This window comes from Crotalus tigris, unplaced genomic scaffold, assembly GCF_016545835.1.
Source record: "Crotalus tigris isolate CLP2741 ecotype Arizona unplaced genomic scaffold, ASM1654583v1 scf7180000024298.760630, whole genome shotgun sequence".
Lineage (NCBI taxonomy): Eukaryota > Metazoa > Chordata > Lepidosauria > Squamata > Viperidae > Crotalus > Crotalus tigris.
Window position 1 is genome coordinate 722349 of NW_024100471.1, and position 24108 is coordinate 746456.

Sequence of the window (24108 nt, forward strand, 5' to 3'; positions counted from 1 at the left end):
TGTTACTACAGATCAAGTCCAACAAGAGAGGATATCTAAAACGAATGCACCAGTTCTGGAAAGAACAACATCCAGAATCAGAAATAACAGAACAGAGACTAGCAGATCAACGCCGATTTATAACACGAAATAAAGTATTCACAGAAACAGAATTGGACGAACTGCAAAGGTTTACCCAGGGCAAAGAAATCAAAGCCTTACCAGAAGTAATTCAGAATGTAGAGGCAAACCAGGGGGAGTTGGCAGTGAAGGAATCCAGCAGAGATATACAACTGTTCTCATTTGGAAACCAGGCACCTCTTCCTCAGGAAGAACAAAACCCTCTAACTAAAGAAATAAAAGAATTGAAACAAAGAATAACTGAGCATCTAGAACAGCACAAAAACAACAGAATAAGGCTACCTGCATTGAAGCTTGTTCCAAAGAAACAGCTAGCACAAGCATTAAAAGATGCAAATACTGCAATATCAAGTATAAGCACCAATTCACTGCACGAAACAAACCAACTAATGTACAGCACAGCTGCAGTTATAACAGAATACCTGGGATGCAAAATCAACAAAGAAGAAAAACAAACAAACAGTGCACCAGAAAAATGGAAAGTTAGACTAGAAAATAAGATCAGCAAGTTAAGATCACATGCAAGCAAGCTAGAACAGATGAAAGAAAAGAAGCTGAAGAACAAGAAGACCAAAGAATACCTAATCAAGAAATACCACTTAGAAACAAGGAAGATCAAGGAAGCACTGGAAATAATAAAGCAACAAATAACAGCTATAGCCAGGAAAATCAGTAGATATGAAGCTCGAATTGCAAACTATAGGCAGAACCTCCAATTTCAATCCAATCAGAAACGTTTCTACCAATCCATCAATGGAGAAACTGCAAGGAATCAGTCAGTACCTGACAAGGAAGAAACAGTGCAGTTCTGGAAGCAGATATGGGATAACCCAAAGAAATACAACAAGGATGCGGCTTGGTTAAAAGAGGTGGATGCAAATAAAACAGAAGTTGAAATGAAAGAACTAGTAATAACAACAAAAATGGTAGAAAAAAGAGCAAAGAAAATCAAAAATTGGTCAGCACCAGGTGAGGATGAACTGCATGGGTTTTGGTTGAAACATCTAACTGTTATACACCCACTCATTGCCAAACAGTTCAACAATATACTACAAGGAGGAGAAATTGAAAAGTGGCTAACAACTGGGAAAACCTACCTAATAATGAAAAATCCAGCAAAAGGGGCAACACCAGGTAACTACAGGCCAATTACCTGCTTACCAACAACTTTCAAATTACTAACTGGTGTAGTAGCTGATGCAGTGCAACAGCATCTAGTTGAAAACAATCTCTTTCCACCTGAGCAGAAAGGAAACCGCCCCAATAGCAGAGGAACAAAAGATCAACTCCTAATAGACAAAATGATCTTGGAAACTGCAAGAGAAGGAAGACCAACCTGAATGTGGCATGGATTGACTACAAAAAGGCATTTGACTCTCTGCCACATGATTGGATAATAAAGTGCCTAGAAATAACAGGAGTCATAGAAACATCAGAAAATTTGTGCAAAGATCGATGGCACAATGGAAGACACAGTTGCAGATCAATGGTGAGAGGCTGGGAGAGGTTAATATCAAGAGAGGAATATTTCAAGGAGATTCATTATCACCATTACTATTTGTTATTGCACTGTTTCCTCTGTCAACAATACTGAATAACTCAGGACATGGCTATCAAACATCAAAAACATCTGCCAGACTATCCCACCTCCTTTATATGGATGATCTGAAGCTGTATGGAAAAACATCATCTGAAATAGAATCGCTGCTCAACACTGTCCGTATATATAGCCAAGATATTGTAATGGAGTTTGGCTTGGACAAATGTGCCACACTTACTATCAAACAAGGAAAAATAGTGAAAACTGAAGGAATCAAGATGCCCCACGAAAATAACATTAAGAGTCTGGATGAGGAAGAGTACTACAAATACTTGGGTATCCTTCAAGCTGACAACATCAAGCACACTGAAGTCAAGAAAAAGATTAGAGGTGAATACATCAAGAGAGTGAAGAAGATCTTAAAATCCAAACTCAATGGAGGAAATACCATAAAGGCAATCAACACCTGGGCAATCCCAGTCATTAGGTACACAGCTGGAATAGTGGACTGGACTCAAGCAGAACTAAAAGCAATGGATAGGCAGACCAGAAAAATAATGACAATGAATCATGCCCTTCATCCACGCAGTGACATTGATAGACTTTATCTACCAAGGCAAATAGGTGGGCGTGGAATGCTACAAGTACATCAGATGGTTGAAGAAGAAAAAATGGCTTTGGAAGAATATCTGAAGAACAATGATGAAGATGCACTGAAATTAGTATATCAGGAAGGCTTACTAACTACTGGAGAGACCAAACTGGCCTACAAGAAAGACCAAATGAAGAACAGAATAGAGGCATGGGAAGACAAAGCACTACATGGCCAATACATGAAAAAAATAGCTGGGAAAGCAGATAATAATAAAACCTGGCAATGGCTAAGAGCAGGAAAATTGAAGAAAGAGACCGAGGGACTAATTCTGGCTGCACAAGACCAAGCCTTAAGGACAAATGCATACAAAGTCAAAATTGAGAAGACAGCAACAGACAGTAAGTGCCGCCTATGCAAAGAAGCTGAAGAAACAGTGGACCACTTGGTAAGCTGTTGCAAGAAGATTGCACAAACTGATTACAAGCAGCGGCATGACAAAGTAGCAACAATGGTGCATTGGAAGATCTGCAAAAAATATCATTTGCCTGTAAGCAAAAACTGGTGGGATCATAAAATAGAGAAAGTCATAGAAAATGATAAAATTAAACTGCTCTGGGACTTCAGAATTCAAACAGACAAGCACCTGCAACATAACACCCCAGACTTAACAATTGTCGATAAGAAAGACAAAAAAGTCTGGATAGTGGACGTGGCAGTGCCTGGAGACAGCAGAATAGAGAGAAAGAACTGGAGAAGATAACAAAATACAAAGACCTACAAATAGAAATAGAAAGACTGTGGCAAAAGCAAGCAAGGGTAGTACAATAGTCATAGGCTCCTTGGGTGCAATCCCAAAACAACTGGAGCACCACTTGAACACAATTGGCATTGACAAATTCGCTATTAGTCAATTGCAAAAGGCGGCCTTATTAGGAACTGCTTCCATCCTGCGACGATATCTGTAATACCATCAAACATCCACATCTGCCTATCCCAGGTCCTGGGTAAGGACTCGATAGGTAGACAAAATGCCAAATCCAGTCTGAACATCTGGCTGACTGTGCGATGATAATAATAATAATAATAATAATAATAATAATAATAATAATAATACCATCAAACATCCACATCTGCCTATCCCAGGTCCTGGGTAAGGACTCGATAGGTAGACAAAATGCCAAATCCAGTCTGAACATCTGGCTGACTGTGCGATGATCGATAATAATAATAATAATAATAATATTTGATGAGTTCCCTTTCTATTCCCTCATCTAAGTTATGTATGAAGATGTTGAAGAGTACTGAGCTAAGACAGAACCTTGTGGTACCCCACTGCTTACTTCTCTCATTGTGGACTTGGAGTCATTGAGGACTACTTGTTGAGTATGGTTTGTCAGCCAGTTACAAATCCATCTGGTGATGATATTGTCAATCCCACATTTTTCTAGCTTACCAAGAAGTAGTGTGTGGTCTACTTTGTCAAATGCCTTGCTGAAATCCAAGTAGTGTATACTATGTTCAGAGCATTAATTTTGTCACTTTGTCAAAGAATGAAATAAGATTGATTTGGCATGATCAGTTTTTAACAAACCTGTGCTGGCTACTAATTATATGTTTATTTGTTTCTAGATAGTAACAGATCTGGTTTTTGATTTTTTTTCCTACTATCTTTCCAGGCATTGATGTTAGGACGATTAATCTGTAGTTTTCTGGGTCTGTTTTTTCCCCCTTTTCTGAAGATGGGAACCATATCAGGTCTTTTCTAAACCTCTGGTAATTCCCTGGTGCTCCAGGATATTTGAAAGGTATAATACAATGATTCTGAAATAACATCTGCCATAAACTTTTTTTATTATCCTTCATTTTTGTTGCAAGTCTTTGTTCATTCTGAGCCTTTGCTTTCCTGACTTCTTCTTTGGAAATTCGGGCTATCTGCTGCTATTTTGCCTTAATTATGTATCCTTCTTTCCATTTTTAGTACTTGTCCTTTTCGTCTTTCAGTATATCAGAGAGATCTTTGTGCAACCATGCTGGCTTCTTGTTAGATTTCTTGATTTTCTTTTTCGGTGGTATTGTGTTGGACTGGGCAAGATCAGAAATGAGGTGGTGATAAGCCGCCTGGGAAAGCCAAGGGAAATCATCAAAACAATTAAAAAACGAAAATTATAATATTTCGGACATGTGATGCGACACCCAGAAAAATACGGCATATTCCATTTAATCCTCCAGGGAAAGATTGAAGGCAAGCAAGGTCCAGGCAGAAGAAGAACTTCATGGCTTCAAAATCTAAGGGATTGGTTTGGACAAAACTCAGCAGCACTTTTTCGTGCGGCTGCTGATAAAAATACGATCACCAACATGATTGCCAATGTCCAATAACGGATATGGCACAAGAAGAAGAAGGGCTTTTATGATCATATTTTTCAGTGTTTCCCACACTTCTTGAGTTGTTTTCCCCTTTAGAATTTTTATCCATGGAGTTCCTTAGTCTCTCTCTGAGTTTGTTAAAATCATCTCTTTTAAAGTTTAAGACACTGGTTGGATTATATTCTATTGCTTGTGTTTATATTATATTGAATTCCAGTATGACGTGGTCAGTGTGGTCCAAGGTTCTGGCAACTCCCACTCCCTCTATCACTTCTTCTCTATTAGTAAGAATTAGATCCAGTGTGGCTTTACGTCTAGTTCCCTCCTCCACCTTTTGGGTGACAAAGTTGTTGGCTACATTGGTTAGGAATCTGTTTGATCTCCCGCTGGCTGCAGAGTTTGTCTCCCAGTTGATATCAGGGTAGTTAAAGTCTCCCATTACTACTATGGAGTGTTTCCTACATACATTTGTTAACTGGTTGGCAAAGAGTCCATCTATTTCTTCTGCTTGGTTGGGTGGCCTGTAATACACGCCTATGGCAATGTCATTTCTTTTTCTTTTATATTGACCCACATGCATTCTGGGAGGTTTTCATCCTCGGTTTTGTGGATTTCTGTAGAGCTGTAGTGATCTTTTGTATACAATGCAACTCCACCTCTTCTTTTATTAGGCCTGTTTCTTTTGAATAGTTTGCATCCTTCCATCAGTGCATTCCAGCCATGAGTTTCATCCCGCCAGGTTTCTGCAATGGCAACTGCATCATCTCTGCCTTCGTGCACTGTTGCTTCAAGTTCACCCTGCTTGCTCCCTAAACTTTCAGCATTTGAGTCCTTTATGGGTCTTGGGCAGTGGTGGGATCCAAATAGGTGAACAACCGGTTCTCTGTGTGGATGCTGCTTCCGGAGGTCCATTCTGGGCCTGGGCAACAATAAATTAGCTACCGATTCTGCCAAACTGGTGCGAACTGGCTGAATCCCACCACTGGTCTTGGTTATGTTTCTTATGTCTCCTACTTTGTAACTAGGATTTACATCCTTTCCATAACTCTCTATTTCATTTTGTTTTTCTTTTTAATTTCTTTTTTCCTCTTTACTCCCTTCCTCCTTATGTGATTGGTTATCTAATGGTTTTTACCTGCTTTTGCTGTTAGGTCATGAAGATTGCCCCCCCCCCCTCAATTTTAGTTTAAAGCCCTTTTGATAAGATGAGCCAGTCATTTTCTGAATATATTGTTTCCTGTACTTGTGAGGTGCAGTCCATCCCTTGCCGGTAGCCCTTCATCTATTCTAGGTAATGCAGATCATGGTCTAGGAAGACGAAGTTCTGTTGATGACTGAAGACTTCTGTTGAAGTGGTTCACTTCCAAAATCCTTTGTTCCCTCATTGGATTTTGTTGGAAGTATAGATGAAAACACCACTTGTGCTCCTAATTCTTTAACTTTCTTCCCTAGCTGTTCGTAATCTCTTGTTATTGTTTTCAGATTCATTGTGTCATTGGCCCCCACATTTAGAAGAAAAGGGTAGTATTCCGTGGGGCTAATTATTTTCGTAAGGTACTCAATTACATCTTTGATTTTTGCTCCAGGGAGACTATATACCTCCCTAGATTGACTGCCTGGTCTCCTGCCTTGAGCAGGGGGTTGGACTAGATGACTTAGGAGATCCCTTCCAGCTCTATTCTATTTTAGACATCAGCCAATTGAGAATGGACATCTTCAGTCTGAATATCACACTGTTTACTACTCAGTACATAAAAACAGAGAAGGAATGGCATTGCCTTTATAATTAGGAAGGCTATAGCAAGAAACCTAGAAAAGGACCAGACCATCATCATCATCACCACCATCCTACCAAAGGCTGAACTATGGTTATTATGGACAGTTCACAATATTTACAAAAAGCAAAAGAACTACTAGAAGACAAAGAAAATTACATCCCAATGAACACTTACAGAATACTAAAACTAGACAACTCGATCAAGAGCACTCCTGGTGACCTCGCTAGGAAAGGCCAAGTTACCAAAGAGGAACCGTGGTGGATGAGAAGCAGTGGATCCATCCTCCTGTGTCTCCATGGAGGCCCTAAAATACACAAGCCTGAAATATCTCTCTGTCCATTGGCATCATTCCTGGGGACTCCCCCAACATCGCAAAAGAAATAACAAAAAAGCTGGGGCACGTCCCAAGGGGAAGCAAACACTCCATCAACTCCCCACTGCAGGGCCCTCAAACGGTCAGAGACCTGACCATGGATGAGGGCGAAGTCAGGGTCTCATCTGATGTCGGGGGCCCTTTTCACAGATCTGGAATGAGCCAAAGGATCTGTGACCACATCACTCCACAGCACATCTGACTTAAACTAAATACATGAAGGTCGAAACACGCAGGACCATGGAGCTCATAAACCTCTGCTTAGCCACACACTTCCAGTTTGATGGACAAACTTACCAACAAATTAAAGGCACCCCTCTGGGACCACTGCTTTCAGAACTTACAATGGAGGTTATTACGCAACGTCTAGAAGCCCTAGCACTCCCACAAATACAATCCAAAACGTGGGTCAGACTTGCAGGTGACACTTCACCATAATAAAGAAGGACCAATCAGAGAACACACACACACTACCATCAACAATGTCTTCAAAGGAATTCAGTTTACCAGAGAAGAAAATGACTTGCTACCCTTCCTGGCCATCTTTTTTTTTAAAAAAAAAATTCTATTAATTTTCTAATATTACATTTGCGTATTTGAAAAGCAACGTGGCAGCTGAGTACAATAATTCCATTACATCAGCAGATCAGCAGAGACCACAATGGCAAACTGGAAACACAAGTGTGCAGAAAAACCACCCTCGACAACCAAGTGCTCCACTACCAAAGCAACAGCCCAACCTCCCACAAGAGAAGCAGTGTAAGGCCTTTATTTAGACGAGCACAAATTCACTGCAGCCACCTCAAAAAAGGAAACAGGACATCTATATGGCACATATTGCCTGTTCCAACAAAATGGATATCCACACAACTTTATCAAAAAGTACCTGACCACTCAACCCAATACAGCACAATCAACACAAGCCCTAAAACAGACTTACACTGCCATACACCAAGAAGATCTCAGAAGCCACCAACAGACTATTTTACAACCACAGGGACTCAGCACAAGCGCACAAGCCAACTAAAGGCCCCCCCCCAATCCTAAGTAAAGCAAAAAGACCCCACAGCCCCAGAAGAAGAAAAAAGAAACAGGAGTCATCTACAACATACAACGCAGTGAATGCAACAGCCACTGTGTGGGGCAAACAGGCAGACGGCCAGCAGAGCTCATCCAGGAACACCAATGAGCCCTCGGAAGACAGGATGAGAACTCCTTAATTTCACAACATATAGACAGGCTTAACCGTAGCTTCAGCTGGGAAACTGTGACCACCCTAGCCTAAGTCAAGTCCAAAAATGCTAGGGAATTTCTAGAAGCCTGGCACTCTGACAAATTGGGCATCAGTAGACACAAAGATGTAAATAATATCTACATGCAAAAAGACACAATCAACCCAGCCAAAAAGGAAGCCAAAAGACAAAAACTCCTCCTCGCCAGCAATCAGCACCCAGAGGAGACAGATTATATTAGACCAACAACCAAGAAGTAAACAGTGCCCCAATCCAGGAACTGCCAAATAAACCAACAGTAAAAATCCCAACCAGAGAACCCCCGAGACCATCCTCCACCAACACTGACAGGGCGAGACATCAGAATATAAACTGAGACCAAACTCTACTCCCTTCTAACACTGATGATGTTGCCTAGCTGGGTAATGAAACGTCTGCAAGAAAACAACCCAGTTCAGAGGGCATCAGGGACCCCCTGGAAGCATCAGTTCTAGAAGAGGAAGCCGGATCAGCCCTGGGCTGGAAGGCCAAAGGAACTGATGGAAGACCCAGTGAAACATGGCAACCAACCAAAGAAGACCAGACTATGTCAGCAATTCTGGAGAATATCACAAATTTTGTTGTTTTATATTCCGACTTAGCCTGTTCGCCTCCTACAAACCCTCCACTGTAACTCTGGGACTGCATCTGATGCGGGGGGAGGAATAGCCAACAGTTTAGAACAGGGGTAGGCAACCCAAAACACTCAAAGAGCCACTTGGACCCGTTTCCCACCAAAAACAAAACACTGGGAGCCGTAAAACCCTTTTGATATCTAAAATGAAGATAACACTGCATATATCCTTTTTTACCTTTATTATAGGTGTGTGTATGTGTATGTGTGTGTGTGTATGTGTATGTGTATACACACACACACACACACACACACACACAGACACAGAGACAGACACACCCAGACAGACACACACACACACACAGAGAGAGAGAAGCAGGGAAGCGCAATTGCCTCTCTCTGTCTCTGTCTCTCTCTGCAAAGGCAGAGGAGGCTGGGAGCCACAGGGGAAGGCTCAAAGAGCCGCATGCGGCTCCGGAGCCGCAGGTTGCCGACCTGTGGTTTAGAAGAAGGATCTCTGCAGACTTGACCACTGGGCCCTATCCAAGAAAACACAATTCAGTGGTGAAAAAAAGGAAGGCATTACACTGGGCAAGAAAAACCACATGCACAGGTAGTGAATACGGGGTTGTAGCAACTGTGAGAAGGATCTAGGGTTCTAGTGGACAATCCCTTAAGTATGAGCCAGCATTGTGCTGCAACTGCCGAAACAGCCAGTGCAGTCACTAGGCTGCATCATCAGAGGGCGAAGGTCACATGAAGTGGTAGCACTGCTATGTACTGCATTGCTCAGATTACACTTGGAATACTTTGTCTATTTTTGGTCACCATGATACAAAAAAAAAAAATGATGAGACTCTGGAAAGAGTGCAAAGAAGAGCAACAAAGATGAACTGGAGGCTAAAGCATATGATGGACCGTTGCAGGTATTGGGGGTGTAGTTTAATAAAAGAAGAACTAGGGGTGACATGATAGCAGTCTTCCAATATCTAAGGGGCTGCCATAAAGAGGAGGGGTCAACCTATTCTTCAAAATGCATGAAGGCAGGACAAGAAGCAATGAAACTAATCAAGGAGAGAAACAACCCAGAACTAAGGAGAAATATCCCGACAGCGAGAACAATTAACTAGAGCAGTGGTTCTTAACCTTTTTGAACGAATCGCCCCCTTGAGCCAATGAGGAAGTTGTCATCGCCCCCTTCCCCTAACATAATCTCTCAATCACAACATAGGAAATAATTCTTCAATTTATGCAAACACTTTTTTTGTTTTCTTTAAAATTGTCATCAGGATATATCGATGCAAATAATTTATTTCCAGTCTTTTTCCCATATCTCAACTGTGTGAAAAATTTTGGTGCTACCCGTCACTTTATTCCCAAACTTCATTTTTCATGAATCGTTGACTCATCAATCTGCATCACAAATTCTGTATTTTTCAAGGTGTCAATAAGCCTTTCTTCCACATCAGCAGCCATTTCATCAATTCTTTTTGATACGGTGTCATTGCTCAAAGGAATCGATTGCATGATAGTGCTTGCGCTGGGCCCCAACATGGTGGCAACAATCTGTTTCACTGCTGGTAAAATCAGCGTTTCTCCAATAGTGTGAGGTTTGCCACATTTTGCTATCAGCAAAGATACTTCATAGGAACAAATGAGCCCCCTGTCAGCGTTGGGTGACGATTTTCCAAATAACTTCCCAACAGTGCTGCGACCCTCAAACTTGGCCTTTAAGGATTGGAAAAATGATGCCGGTTTGTCGGCTTTATCTGAATGAATTCTTACCAAATGGTCTTTCAGTCGGGAAGGCTTCATCGCTTCATTTGAAAATGTTTTCTCACAAAGAAGACAAAACGGAAGCTGTACGTTGGAAGGAGATGGAATGAATCCCAATTTTAGGTATTCCGTCGAATATTGGCAACACTTTCTCTTCTCGACCATATTGAGAAGTCTTCAAAATGAAAGGCACTATCTGCAAATTAAATTTTTGACTCCACTGGAACACTAAAAAAACACACGTGGACATCAATAAACCTAGTTTCAACAGTTACATTGACATTACAGCTGATGTCACAGGGGACAGCCACTCAGCATGCGATGTTTTGAAAGAAGCGCTCCCCCCTCCATCACTGCCCATTCTGGCCAATGGCGTGCCACTCTATGGGTAGACGCTGCTGTGCAAGGCGCATGAAGATAAGTGATGCGTCTTCACATACGTACGGCGTTCTGTACTGAAGCTAGCTGGAGGAACATTTGAAAACACAATTCAATCCACTAATAGCGAGTGATCTGATATTTTTGTATGACAGATATACTGTACGAAAAAGTCTCAAAAGTGTCCCCAAAACTTCTCGCTCCATCGCCCCATATCACCTCCTTTTTGTTCCATCGCCCCCCTGAAAAATGAAATCGCCCCCTGGGGGGGCAATATCGCCCAGGTTAGGAACCACTGAACTAGAGGAACGGCTTGCCTTCAGAAGTCACTGGAGGATTTTAAGAAGAGACCGAACAGCCACTTGTCCAGAATGGTCTAGCTAGGATCTTCTGCTTGAGCAGGGGGTTGGACTAGAAGACCTCCAAGGGCCCCTTCTGACTTATTACTGTTATTCTCATATTCTGTATTCTGATAGGTCTTTCCCCTGATATCTTTGCCCACCTGATACACCTCCGGATCCGGAAGGAGACGCCGTCCCCGCAGGTGCTGGAACATGCACTCCAGCTGCCCCAGTGTGTCCATGTTCCGCGGGCGGGTTGGTGTCGTTGCTGGGGCTCTGATTCCCGATCAAGGTCCAGCAGGCCATTGTTTCTCCCCTACTTAAAAGAAGATGGCAAAGTCACCAGAGGAAACAGGCACCAGCCCGGCACCACTCAGCACAGCCTCTGAAGTGTGTGTGTGTGTGTGTGTGTGTGTGTGTGTGTGTGTTATTTCTGACCTTGCCACATTTTTGGCCTATTGAGCAACTCCCTGTCTCTCGCTTGGAAGCAGGGCTATGTCTTTTCCTCCACGCCATCCTGAGGCAACCTCTTAGGATATGCCCAGCTAGCCCTTGGCAGTGCAGGTCAGTGAGCGATGGGGGCAGGAGCACGCACGTGTGCAAATGAAGAGGAAAGCTGTCCAAGAGTGGGAAGGCTGGTCCCTGGTGTCTCTCGCAGGATGGGGCAACCTCCTGAGAGTGGCCAGTCCTGGGCTACCGACAGGCTTTGCTCCTCCCTCCGCTGGTGGGCAAGTGGTGAGTCATCGTGGCTCCAGCCACAGATGGGCAGCCTGGCCAGTATAACTCCCCACTCTGCTGGCAACGGCAGGGCAGGGGGTTCCTTCTCTGAAGCTGCTGGGACAACGGTTCAACCAGTCGGACTTGAGAGGCCCTCTTTGGGAGAGGAGGCTCTTGGCTGAACAGGTGGGGCTGCTGTGTCTCCGAGAACACTTCTGGGCGAGAATACTCGTTTCTGGCCATCCCTGTCTTGCCTCTTCTCTCCTGATTAGCCTCCAGTGAAGATGGTGGGTGACATTTCCTGGCCTGCTTCCTCTCTGGTCTGATGGATGGATAGACGGCTGCTCTGCTGTGAGCCTCTGGATGGAGTCTCCCCCCCTTCCCCATCTTCTGCTCTGCCTGCTGGCTGGCAAGGAGGAAGGAAGGGAGGGTCCCCCCCCTGCAGGCATGACCTGGTCTGGAGAGGCCATGCCTAGTCCCGATTAGTCAGGCCTGCCCTGCCCTGCCTCCCCTCCCCCTACCCCCAGAGGCCGAGCTGTCTTCCAAGGGAGTGCTTTGACTGGCCTTGTGCTGCTGAATGACCACTGCCAGAGCAGCCTGTGGGTGATCCTGGTGCAGAGGGCATCTTTCCCTCTTTCCAGCCCTCCTCCCCCGCTGCAGAGGCCAAGCACAGAGGCAGCTTATTGTCACCGCTTGTTGCATGGACTGAATGGGGAGGGGAAGAAGATCACCCCCCAAGGGTCTTCCACCCTCAGACCAAGGAAAGGGCACCTGATGGCTGCTGGTGGGAGGGGGTGGGAGGGAGCCCTCCGGGAGCCTGCAGCTGAGCTATCTTGGGCAGCTATCTTGGGTAAGGTGGCTGTGCTGCATCTGGTTGCCAAGTTTTTGCTACCTTTGGTCCCTTGTTTTTATGACAGCATTGTTTTATTATCTTTCTGTTTGGCCCTCAGTGGGAACTGGGTGGCAAACAAGTTTATGAAACAAACTAATGGCTCTCTCTCAAAGTAGAGTAAAAGTAATTGGCATAAAGACTCTGTGTGTCTTCAAGAACTGATCACGATGGGTGCCAGTCTGGATCATGGCAGCCAACCAAGCCCACCAGCTGTGCCAGCACTTGGTTGGCTGCTCCGAAGCATTTTGTTGCACCCAGGCCTCTGGTAGCCACAAGGAACGTGGCTTCTCAGTGCATTGAGCAAATTTTCTTGGGAAAAAATGAAGGACAAGGCTGGAGAAAGACACTTGTAAGGATTAAGAAAATGCTAATCACTTAAATATGAGCCAGCCGTGTGCTGCAGCTGCCAAAAAAGCCAACACAGTGCTAGGCTGCATTAATAGTCACCTGAAGTGTTAATACCACTTTACAATGCCTTGGTAAGGCTATACTTGGAATACTGCATCCTGTTTTGATCACCATGATGTAAAAAAGATGCTGAGACTCTAGAAAGAGTGCAGAGAAGAGCAAGAAAGATGATTATGGGACCAAAGATAAAACATATAAGGAACGGTTGCTGGAATTGGATATGTCTAGTTTAATGAAGAGAAGGACAAGAGGGGACATAATAGCAGTGTTCCAATACCTCAGGGGCGGCCATAAAGAAGAGGGGGTCAAGGTATTTTTCAAAGCGCCTGAAGGCAGGACAAGAAACAACGGATGGAAACTCATCAAGGAGAGAAGCAACCTAGAACTAAGGAGAAACTTCCTGACAGTTAGAACAATTAACCAGTGGAACAATTTGCCTCCAGAAGCGATGAATCACTGGAAGTTTTTAAGAAAAGACTGGATAGCCATTTGTCTGAAATGGTCTAGGGTTTCCTGCCTGAGCAGGGGGTTGGACTAGATGACCTCCAAGGTCCCTTACAACTATTCTATTCTTTGCTTTAGAAAGGAAAATTCAAGAGCAAAACAAACAAATAACTGAATTAAATCGATGATGAGCTCCAAATCCAGCTTTAAATTAATAAAAATTAGAAACAGATTTAAAAAAACAACACAAAGTGAAATATGTAAAAAAAGTGCAGATAATTTTTTAATAAGCACACAAACACTCACACACAAAAGGGGAAATCATAAAGAAGTGATTCCCCTCCTTTATCAAGACAAGTTCAATAACCTATCACTTTCTCTTATCTCTTGTCACAAAAGAGATATCCCCGTTTCTCATCTCTTATCTGCCAGATGTCCTACTCAACAACAAAAGTCCATTAAGAGTTACAAAAAATAACACTTATATATTAACTTCAATCAAATAAACCAACCTTATATCCCTTTATTTTTCACAGTCATTTATCATTTCCCCCAAAATCACAGATTGTCATTTTCTTTTCCAGGATTTCTTGGGAGATTTTGTCAGTTTGGATTTCTTACTTGGGGGACAAATGGCCAAGCTCAGACCCATTATGCCAGCTTCCCCTGGGGAGAGTCTGGGATAGGAAGAAGGAAAGGGGAGGAGAGGAGGGAGGAGCAGCAAGGGGGATCTCAGCTGTGATGGCGGCAGCACCTGAGGAAGCAGGCTAGGGACAGAGGCCGTCTTCCTGGCCACTAACGGTCAGCAATGACTTGATGGTACACAGTCATAATAGATCAATGTGTCCCACCTTTTACTGAGGTCAAAGGACACCGTGTTCACCACATTCCCTGGCTAATTAAAGGGGTTATTCTGTCAAAAATGATCTGGCTCCTTTGACATGACTTATTCTTGATTAAGCCCCGCTGGCTCCTGCCAAGCCACACATTCTTTCCTACTTACTCACAAACTGACAGCATAAAATCTGTTCCGGAGGTCTGTGTGGCACAACTGTCCTCTGCAATGACCTCAGGCCTCTTTTTCCCCCTTTCCGGAGGCAGAAACAACGTCTCCTTTCTCCAACCCTCTGGCGCCATCCCTGCCCTCCGTGACTTCTCAAGATCACAAAAAAGGGCTGCGAGATGACCGGGATTCTCAAACTGAAGCCATCTGGCCCAGGAGACCTTAAGCGCCCCTTTCCCCGAGACTCTTGGACGTTTCCTCCCTGGGCCTGGCCTACCTCCCTTTCTTCCCAGTAAGAAAAAGCACGTCTCGAGGGTTGTCCTGGAGAGACCTCCAGGCGAGAGAGGGAGACTGTAGCCCACCAACCCTCACAGACACGTTCCCCCCCCCCCCCCCGTCCTCTGGGCATGGGTCAAGGGATGCTTATGAAGGCAGTGGACATATTGACCTTCCAGGGATGTAGGGTCAGAGCAACCCAGAAGCTGCTCCAGGGTGATTCAAAGCATTTGGCTAAATTTATGGATTTATTTTTTTAAAAAAGGGGGGGGAGCTCCTTGGCAGCAAAAGCATTTCAGGAGTATGCCAGCTTTCAGCCTTGTGGCCCAGGCTCTGGCAGGAATAGGGAGCCTGCTGTGGTGCTGGGCATTTATTTTTTTTCCTGTTATGCTCATGAATGAATGGGCGAAGTTGCAGACGAGGGACCTCCTTTGGTTGTGCACCCATTCTCACAATATCTGGTTCCCCTAACAATCATTCCTTCACTCTGAAAGGATGCTACTGTGTTTCCCTGAAAATAAGACCTAGCTTGATTTTTACATGTGTGCCCAATACAAGACCTGCCCCCAAAATAAGCCCTAGTTCTGGGGCATGGCACATGCTAAAACTCAAGCTAGGGAGGGGGTGGGGGTGGAGGTGCCCCAGGCACCCACTTATCCTTAGGACCACCGCAGCCAGGCCTCCCACACCCGGACACCTGTCATGCCGTTGCCCGAGTTCTTCTGCGGTCACTTGCAGCCGCATGCCACCTGGCGCATCACACTGCTGCCACTGCTCACAACAGAAGGCCCCGCAGCGCATCGCACCGATTACACCGCTGCCACTGCTAGCGGCTGGAGGCCGGGAGGCTTGTCACGCCGATCATGCTGCTGCTGCCGCTTGCCATAGCAGGCCGCAAACCTCGTGATCAGGGTGATGAGCCTCACGGCCTCCTGCTGCAAGCAGCAGGAGCAATGTGATTGGCACAATGCGCCATGTGGCCTGCAGCTGTGAGCAGTGATACCAGTGTGATCAGTGCGATGCACTGCACAGCCTCCTGCCACAAGTGGTGGCCTGGCGCAATCGGCACAATGAGCATGACTTATTCTTGATTAAGCCCTGCTGGCTCCTGCTAAGCCACACATTCTTTCCTACTTACTCACAATGGATGGAAACTAATCAAGGAGAGAAGCAACCTAGAACTAAGGAAAAATTTTCTGACAGTTAGAACAATTCACCAGTGGAACAACCTGTCTCCAGAAGTGGCGAATGCTCCAACACTGGAAGTTTTTAAGAAGAGACTGATAGCCATTTGTCCGAAATGGTGTAGGGTTTTCCGCCTGAGCAGGGGTTGGACTAGATGACCTCCACGGTCCCTTCCAACTTTATTATTATTATTATTATTATTATTATTATTATTATTATTATTACTACTACTACTACTACTACTACTACTACTACTACTATTATTACAAGAGGCCTCAGAAGAACTCGGGCAGCAGCGTGACAAGTGTTGGGGTGTGGGAGGCTGCAGCGGTCCCAAGGTAAGACATCCCCCCAAAACGAGTCCTGATGCTTCTTTAGGAGACAAAAATATGTAAGACCAGGCCTTATTTTTGGGAAAACACGGTATCTGGCGCGAAACACAAACTCTGCCAGTGAAAGTCCAGATCGACTGATTTATTGCTGAAAGCCTTTTCACAGGAATCTTCTCAATTAAGGGTCAGCCCCCCCCCTGTTAGTTCAGGTGTGGCTCTTTTCAATCCCCCCCCCCCAGCTTTGCCAGTCCTTCCCTGCAGGGGCTAAGACAACTCAACAAGTTAGCAGTGAGGGATCGGAGACAGCAGCTCTCTTCCCCAGACCCTAATTTGGGGACCCTCTGTGTAAATGCCTCCTCCTTCTCAGTGAGAGGAGGCGGGCAGTTCCCGGGTGCTGTCAGCAGAGCTGACCCGAAGCCTCTCTGCTCAGGAGGGGGGGTGGGCTGAAGGAGAGACCAGTCACGCAGTTCTGGAGAGCACTTCTGGGTTTGGGCTGGGTGGACTCACCTGAACCGGGCACGCAAAGACCAGGCCAGTCAGGAGCAGGAGCCTCCAGCAGGAGAGCTGCCTGTAGGAAAACACCAGAGGGAAATGAACATTTTCAAAAACTTTGTCAGGAAGGGAAGAAAATGCTTTGCCAATATCTTGTAAGTTTAGAGAAAAACTGTACTGTGGCCAAACTGTAGTGCCAAAGATATGCAAATGCTTTGATGATCTGCCCTGAGTCTCTCAAGAAGGCCTTCTGGTGCGGAGTCCCCCCCCCCCCCCGCCTCCACTTCTTCCCCCTTGTGATGCACAGCCTCCCCCACCCCCCACCCCAGTTCACAGCCCAGGGGTCAATGTCTGCAGAATAACAACAGAACAACAGAGTTGGGAGGGTTATTACCAGCGTGACCCCTTCGCCAGCTCTGCAGGAGGATGCTGGCAAGACTTTCTGACCAGCTTCCCAACTGAGTGTGGAAACTGTAGTAGAAAAAAATTGGGAGCAAAAGATAAAAGTGCACTGCAAAGAAAGTAGGGAAACATCTCGATCCGGGTCTTGACCATCCCTCAGGGATTTAAGGCGGCCTTGTCCTGAGTCGGCTACATGGGCCAAGCTACACCGAGCCCCCTGGCAAGCGCAGCCACGAGGGACCTGTGCAGGGAGCCGCCTTCGCCCTGAAGGCAGGACCCGAGTCCAAGGCAAGCAGCCAGCTTTTTTACACAATTTGGCAGAACAGCAGCAGCACCACACTGGCGAGAACAGGTCTTGGTGAGCTGTCCTGGCCTCCAGTTGTGGGCAGTGGCTTCTTCCAGAAGGCCTCGGTGAACGATCCTTCTGTATGGTCAATTGGTGTATGTCCCGGCCCGGAGAAGACAAACTGTGATTTAAAGTTTAAAAATCGATTGCAATTCCTGTTGAACCCAGGCTGTGGAAATGCCAAGTAAATGAAGACAAGTGTTGGAAATTCAACTGATTTTGGGCGGACAGTGCCCCTTAACATGGGTGTCCCCCTGAAATGCTTTTGATCCCTGAGCCTGCCATTCCAGGATGACCGTCCTGGACCAGCCTCCCAGTTCCCTCAGTGATGGACAGGCAAGGGCTTTCTGGGGTCCCCTTGGGCCCCACCTGCCCTCCCACTGTCTGGAGCACCTAAAGCAAAAGGCTCCTGCCTAGGACTGGCGGAAGGGGGTTCCTCTCTATGGGGCTAAGGGGTGTGGCTGGCGGGGGAGGGCATTTTCAGTGCAGTTGTGAGCAATACACAAATCGATTACAGGTATAGTTAGTGCTACTAAAGTATTCTGCATACCTAAAATCAACATTTTGACTGATTATGTGCCACCCAGTATTTTTGACCCCCAATGACTACATAGATTGAAAGAAACATGATTCCAACTTTTATGTCATATCATCCTAAGCAAAGCTAGGGGCAGACTGGGTGAATTACATGGGGTGATGTCCTTTTCAGGGATCAGGCACAAGGGGGTAGGGCCAAGCTCTTGGAGGAACAGGGGGCGCTTGGGGGTTTGAAATGGATGGATCTGCCACCCACAAAATAGCAATCTGGGCTGCCAGATTACAACAATCACAGCCACCCAGAATAGCCATGTGGGCATGCCCTGGAGATCAGCCAAGGGGGCGGACCCACTGCCAAGCGGGCCAGCTGCTGTCCTACGTGCAGCCCCACTGCCAGGGAGACCGGAAGGGGATGCTGATCTCCCTTAAGAACCTGGGCGTGGAGCATGGGTCCCCTTCCACAATGGCACCAGCTTCTGCAGCTCTTTGTCGGTCCTCAACAAGGAAGAGTTGGGGGGCGACGGAGGTGAGAGCAGTCTGGGAACCGAAGCACGATTTAACTGGCACAGAAGAGACTGTCAGTGTTGCAAAAAGCAGAAGAGCCAGACTTCTCATTCCTCCACCAAGTCCCAGGCTTTGCCAGAAAGTTTAGCCCCTCCAGTACAGGTGGCCTGGCATTTCCAGCCCAGGGACCTAGAGTGGGAAGAGGGCACGGGGGAGGGGCAGAAAGGGCAGCTCCCAGAAGGGCATGGACGCTGTGGCCCTTGGGAAGGGGAGCACAAAGCTCAGGAAGGGGCCAGGCAGAACCCCAGGGGTCAACACCAGAGAGCAGGACTGGGAGTAATGGATGGAGGATCATTAAAGAGAGATCCAAATTCGAACTAAGGAGAAATCTCCTTAGTGAGAACAATTAACCAGTGGAACAACCTGCCACCAGAAGTTGTGGGTGTTCCATCACTGGAGGCTTGTAGGAAGAGCCACTTGTCTGGAATGGTACAGGGTCTCCTGAGCGCAAACCCTGAGCAGAAACCCTGGCAGATCCTCCCTGGGTCCTGCGGGGGGGCGGAGGGGGGAAAGGAAGGGTTCTTCTTTCATTTGCACAATAGGCGGTTCCGGTTTCTCAAGGCTCCGACCGACCGACTTAACCTTATTTCCTCCTTTAGCTCAACGGACCTCCTTGCCCAGAAACAGCGCGACTCCGAAAAACTGGTGGGGTGCGGGCTGCCCCTCCCCGGCTGCCGGCTGCCGGAGCTGGCCTAAGAGGGTCCCTTTGCTCTGCGCCCAGAGAGGGAGAAAGCAGAGCTGGCGGCCGGCCGAGGTCTCCGCTTCTAGGCACAGGGCGAGCGCCGCGGTGGGACAGATGCGCGGCACCTGCTGCCGCCGCTCTGGAAGCGGCGCCGGCCGGTGTAGCGGCGCTCGGCGATAGCTTGCAGCTGCACGGGAGGGTCCGGGGCTCCGCAGCTGCACTGCCTTCCCAGCCCTGCGGAGCAGCAGCAAACACGCCGATCTCCAGCGGGCTCCCGAAAGCTGCCCGGGATCCGCGGGCGACAAAGAACCGAGGCAAGACCGGGGGAATCCCTCTTGGACCCGAGGCACGGCCGGCAACGGGAGGCGCTTCGACGACCCCAGGTCTCCCGGGCACGGTGCCCTTGTAGCACCCGCTGAAGGCCGGCACTAAGCAGAAGGAACGGCTACTCACCAGAACCTGAGCACGTCAGAAGCGGAGCCCCGTGGCTGCATCTCCCACAGCCCGCGTGGCCTGCAGTGGCACCGGGGACAGCTGTCCGTGCCCCCCCCCCAACGGGGCTTTATTCCCAGAGGAGCCAGGAAGAGCTCAGGCCCAGCCAAGCCCGGGTGCGCACCCGCCCCGCGGAAGTTCCCTCGCGTTTCTTCCCCGGCTGCTCTCCCACCGAGTTTGGGCGGGTCCCACGCAGGGTGGCGGTTGGGGTGCTAGCGGAGGGAGGGAGGAGAGCGAGTGCCTAGGCTGCAGCCGCCTCCCACACCGGAGTAGGGAGCTTTGCGGGGGGGGGGGATGTACTGCTGAGCACTGTCAGACCCCCTCCCGGAGGAGGAGCAGCAGCAGCAGCAGCAGCTGTTACTCAGACTCTCAGAAAAAGGTGTGAGGGAGGAACAAGTTGGGTGTTCGCCCTTCAGCAGAATTCACCGGCAATTCCCCGCCCCCCCGCGAGAGGGGATCATCTCAGAGCAACGTGTCTGCAGCCAAAAATAGCCCCGTGCTTCTGAGGGGGGCGGGGGCTGGGAGCCGGACGGAGGAAAAAGCTCTGCAAAATTGATTTGGGATGTTTGAAGAGTGAAGAAGGGGAACCCAATTCCCATCCTCTTGCCTCACTTTCCTGGCCACTTGCCAAGCAGGCTTTGGGAAAGATAGGCCATAAATAATGTCCTTGGGGCGGGATGGAGGGGAAGGAGGGACGGGATGGAAGCCATATGGAAAGAGGGCGAGGGTGGAAATCAGGGCTAGTCCTGGAATCAGAAGTGGATCCAGAACTCCCCATGGGGTGGCATCTGTGGCTTCTCCCTCCCTCCCCCCCTCTTTCTATTTCTCTTTCTCTTTCTCCCTCTCCCCGCGCACATGTGTGCACATGCACATTCCCTGGCTCAGTGAGGAAGCAGTGAGTCACAGCAGTTACACTCAGTCCAAGACAGAGCCAGCCCTCAGTGGGTGAGTTTCCCCAAGCAAAGAGCCAGAGCTAGGAGCCCTGGGACAAGGCAGGCCTCTCCCTCCAGGCCCAGGGTGTGGGTCTCTTGTCCCCCCAGCCCTGCACAGCATGGGCACACAGGTTAAGTACAGGTGCTGATGCCCGCCTGACCCATTAGCAGACCTTGCTGGCCCTTTGGCACAGCAGCCTCAGCAGGGGGGGGCACTGGGCTGCCCTTCCCCCCAGGTAGGGGCTTTTAACCCAGGAGGGGAGCTGCTCTGTCCAAATTCCCACCCCCAAGAGAGTCTCAGTGCGTGAAATGCCTCCCCCCCCCAGAGACTGAGGAGCAGCAACAGAGCTGCCCCTTCTGGAGCTAGCCCGTTCAAGAGAGGCAGCGAGTACCTCCCCCAGCCTTCTGTCTCTTTCCAGGGTTGAGGCAAGTGAAGGCAAAAAGAATTCCCAAAATGTTAGAAGTTAGGGGGGGGGAGGGAGGGGCTGCCATTGGGCTGGAGGGGGAGACACTGCAGGAGAGGCTGGGAAGAAGGGGGGAGGGGAGGGCCATCGATCACCTTGTTCTGGAGCAATTCCAGGTGCAATTCCAAAGATGGTGAGAAAAATGCAGAGTTTTATATATTGTCCAGGAATATAGGCCTGGAATTTTAATGTTTTAACCTTTAAAACCATTTTTAATCTTTTTAATTGTTTTATATTGCTATTTTTTGCTCCCTATGCTAAACTGCCCAGAGTCCCATCTAGAGAGAAGGAATAGGCAATTCAATTGATGAGAACCACATAGATAGGTTTCCTCCGTGAGGACTTATCCCTAGTCTGGCCCTTTAGCTCTTACAATGCCCCTCCCGCCCTTGTGACTGAGGACCCTCCCCTCCGTCTGTCTGCCCATCCGCCCATCCGCCTGACTGTAGGTCCTCTTCTCTCCTTGCACCCCACCTTAGAGGCTCCCCGAGATAGCCAGGTCCTCGCATCATGTCTCCCAAGTAGGATGTACATCTGTGGGGAAGGCTTAGTGCTGTGAGTGAATTTTGCATTAAGATTGATACATACTTTGAGAGCAATGCCTACTTTGGTCCCACTTAAATATTTCAACTGTTATTAAAATGTTAATATTTTTAGTTCTCTGAATACAGAGGATCTCCTAGTTAAATTGATTGTGGTTTTAATTTTCTTCAATAGACAATATAATAGGGCTTTTAACCCAAATCGTGTATTAGAATACAAATGATAGTGATACTTACTAATATTATTTTATTTGATATTTGATTTTATTTTGTTGCATTTTTATAGCTGCCCATCTCACTTACAAAACTGTGGGTATATGTGAACATGGCATAGCTTGAGAATTATTTTAGGGTCTTGGCAGTTCTTAGTCCTAAGTGAGGTAATAAATCATTTTTTTCCCCAGCATTAAAGGCAGTGAGACATGTCTGGGACACGTTGGACAGAATATTTAAATATGACTTTCTGTGTAGTGAGATATGAATCTTTTAGTGTTTTCTTTTGAAAAACAGCTGGCAATGCACTTCGGAAAACATGAGCTCATAACTCTTCCCTTACACAAGAGTTAACTAGTGATACTGCTAAAACTTATGAAATTTTACCAAGTATATAAATTGATGTAGAAAGATGGAATGGCTGTGTGTAAAATTAGAATACTTGTTTTGATAACAGCTAACAAGTAGTTGTTACTAGTTGACAAGTTTTGTGCTCTCAGCTGAGATAATTTTTTTCCCTTTAAGCTGAGATTTTTTTTTACTTTGCAAATTTTATTCATCTTTCATTTTCAATACATGTGTGGATTACAAACTACAACAAGAGGGCAACATCAAGATTAGCTATATGAGGGATTAAAAGGATTCAAGGATTGAACTCAGTAAGCAGTCCTAGAGCAAGAGTCCGAGTCCTGTGGTGAAAGAAGGAACAGTAGGCACAAAAGGAAATAAAAGCTTTTAATGAAATTTTAAATTATTATTGAATATTGAAACTATCATAGGCCTTTTTAACTTGGTTTAAGGGTCTTGAAGCAGTATTCTTCCTCCTGTGCCCATTCTCGGGTCCAGAAAATAGCGCCATCATGCGGTCAAGGCAAGTATAGCAACAGTGGTGGGATTCAAATATGTGAACAACCGGGTCTCTGTATGGATGCTGCTTCCAGAAGTCCATTCTGAACCTGTACAACAAAAAATTAGTTACCAGTTCTGCCAAAGTGGTGCAAACTGGCTGAATCCCACCACTGCATAGCAGCCACCAAAAGAAATCTTTTTAATGGCATTTTAAGGTTATTATTATTTATTAATAAAACATTAATATTAGGCCATCATAGGCTTTCTTAACTAGGTTTAAGGCTTTTGAAGCAGATTTCTTCTGCACCTGTGTTGTAGTAAACAGGCCTTCTGTCGCCCTATTAAGAAGGTGTTAGTATGGGTAATAAAGATAGAAAATACTGTAATCTTAAAATGCCATTAAAATGGTTTCTTTTGGTGGCAGCAATACCTGCTTTCACCACTGGGTGACAGTGTTTTCTGTCCCCCCCCATAGCATTAGCATTGAGGCGTTTTTAATGAACTCAATCCTATCGCGAAGTGATAGGAAAACGTGCCATCCTGTGGTCAAATCAAGTACTGCAGACATAAAGAAAAAAACCTTTTTAATGGCATTTAAAGATTATTCTGTCTAGTGAAGCTATCATAGTCCTTTTTAATTCGGTTCAACACTATTGAAATGAGGTTCCTTCTTCTTTGGCAGTTCTGTAGCCGCTTGGGAATGAAAAACTATGGCATTCTGTGGTCCAAGTAGGTATAGCAGCCATAAAAATAGGGTTAGGGGTTAGGGGGTTATGGTTAGGGTTAGGGTTAGGGGTTAGGGTTAGCGTTAGCGTTAGCATTTTATGAAGCACTTTGATGGTAGAAGAAACAAAAGCTGCCTAGATATAAAATAACTTAGAAACAAACGTACCCAATGTAAAGTTAGAAATAACTATAAACATAGATTACATCTTAAAACTTAGCGTACTAAATTCTAGGAATAAACATAACCGTAAACCAGATTTTGAAAATAGTTAGGGTTAATTGCTGTCCACCCTTTTAAAATAAAAAACACAAAAGCGTAAATGTAACAGCGCCTGCTTGCAACAGCGGTACTTTTGTTTTTTAAATCATCAAGTGGAGCAACCTTATGCCATTGAAATTATAGGTTTATCATTTAAAGGATGGATAAAAGGGATGAGACGTGAGAAGTTGCAACTAATGGCTTTTATTATTTTGTTCGCCGTCCATCTAACTTTGTA

At 46.3% G+C, this 24108-nt stretch overlaps 1 protein-coding gene across 6 annotated transcripts in view; it reads right to left on the minus strand.

Moving 5' to 3' along the window:
- Positions 1–20324, minus strand: part of ADAMTSL5 (ADAMTS like 5) — a 35340-nt gene extending 15016 nt beyond the window's left edge. For 2 of the 6 annotated variants that reach the window (XM_039324360.1, XM_039324357.1), the window contains exons 1-3: positions 19847–20324; positions 16878–16938; positions 11275–11429 (exon numbers count right to left, since the gene is read on the minus strand). In XM_039324360.1, coding sequence (XP_039180294.1) covers positions 11275–11419 — 145 coding nt within the window. In that variant the 5' untranslated portion in view covers positions 11420–11429; positions 16878–16938; positions 19847–20324. Of the gene's footprint in view, positions 1–11274; positions 11430–16877; positions 16940–17256; positions 17564–19846 lie in introns of those variants that run through there. The other 4 variants (XM_039324355.1, XM_039324361.1, XM_039324358.1 and 1 more) reach the window with 4 other exon arrangements.
- Positions 20325–24108: the final 3784 nt, after the last annotated feature.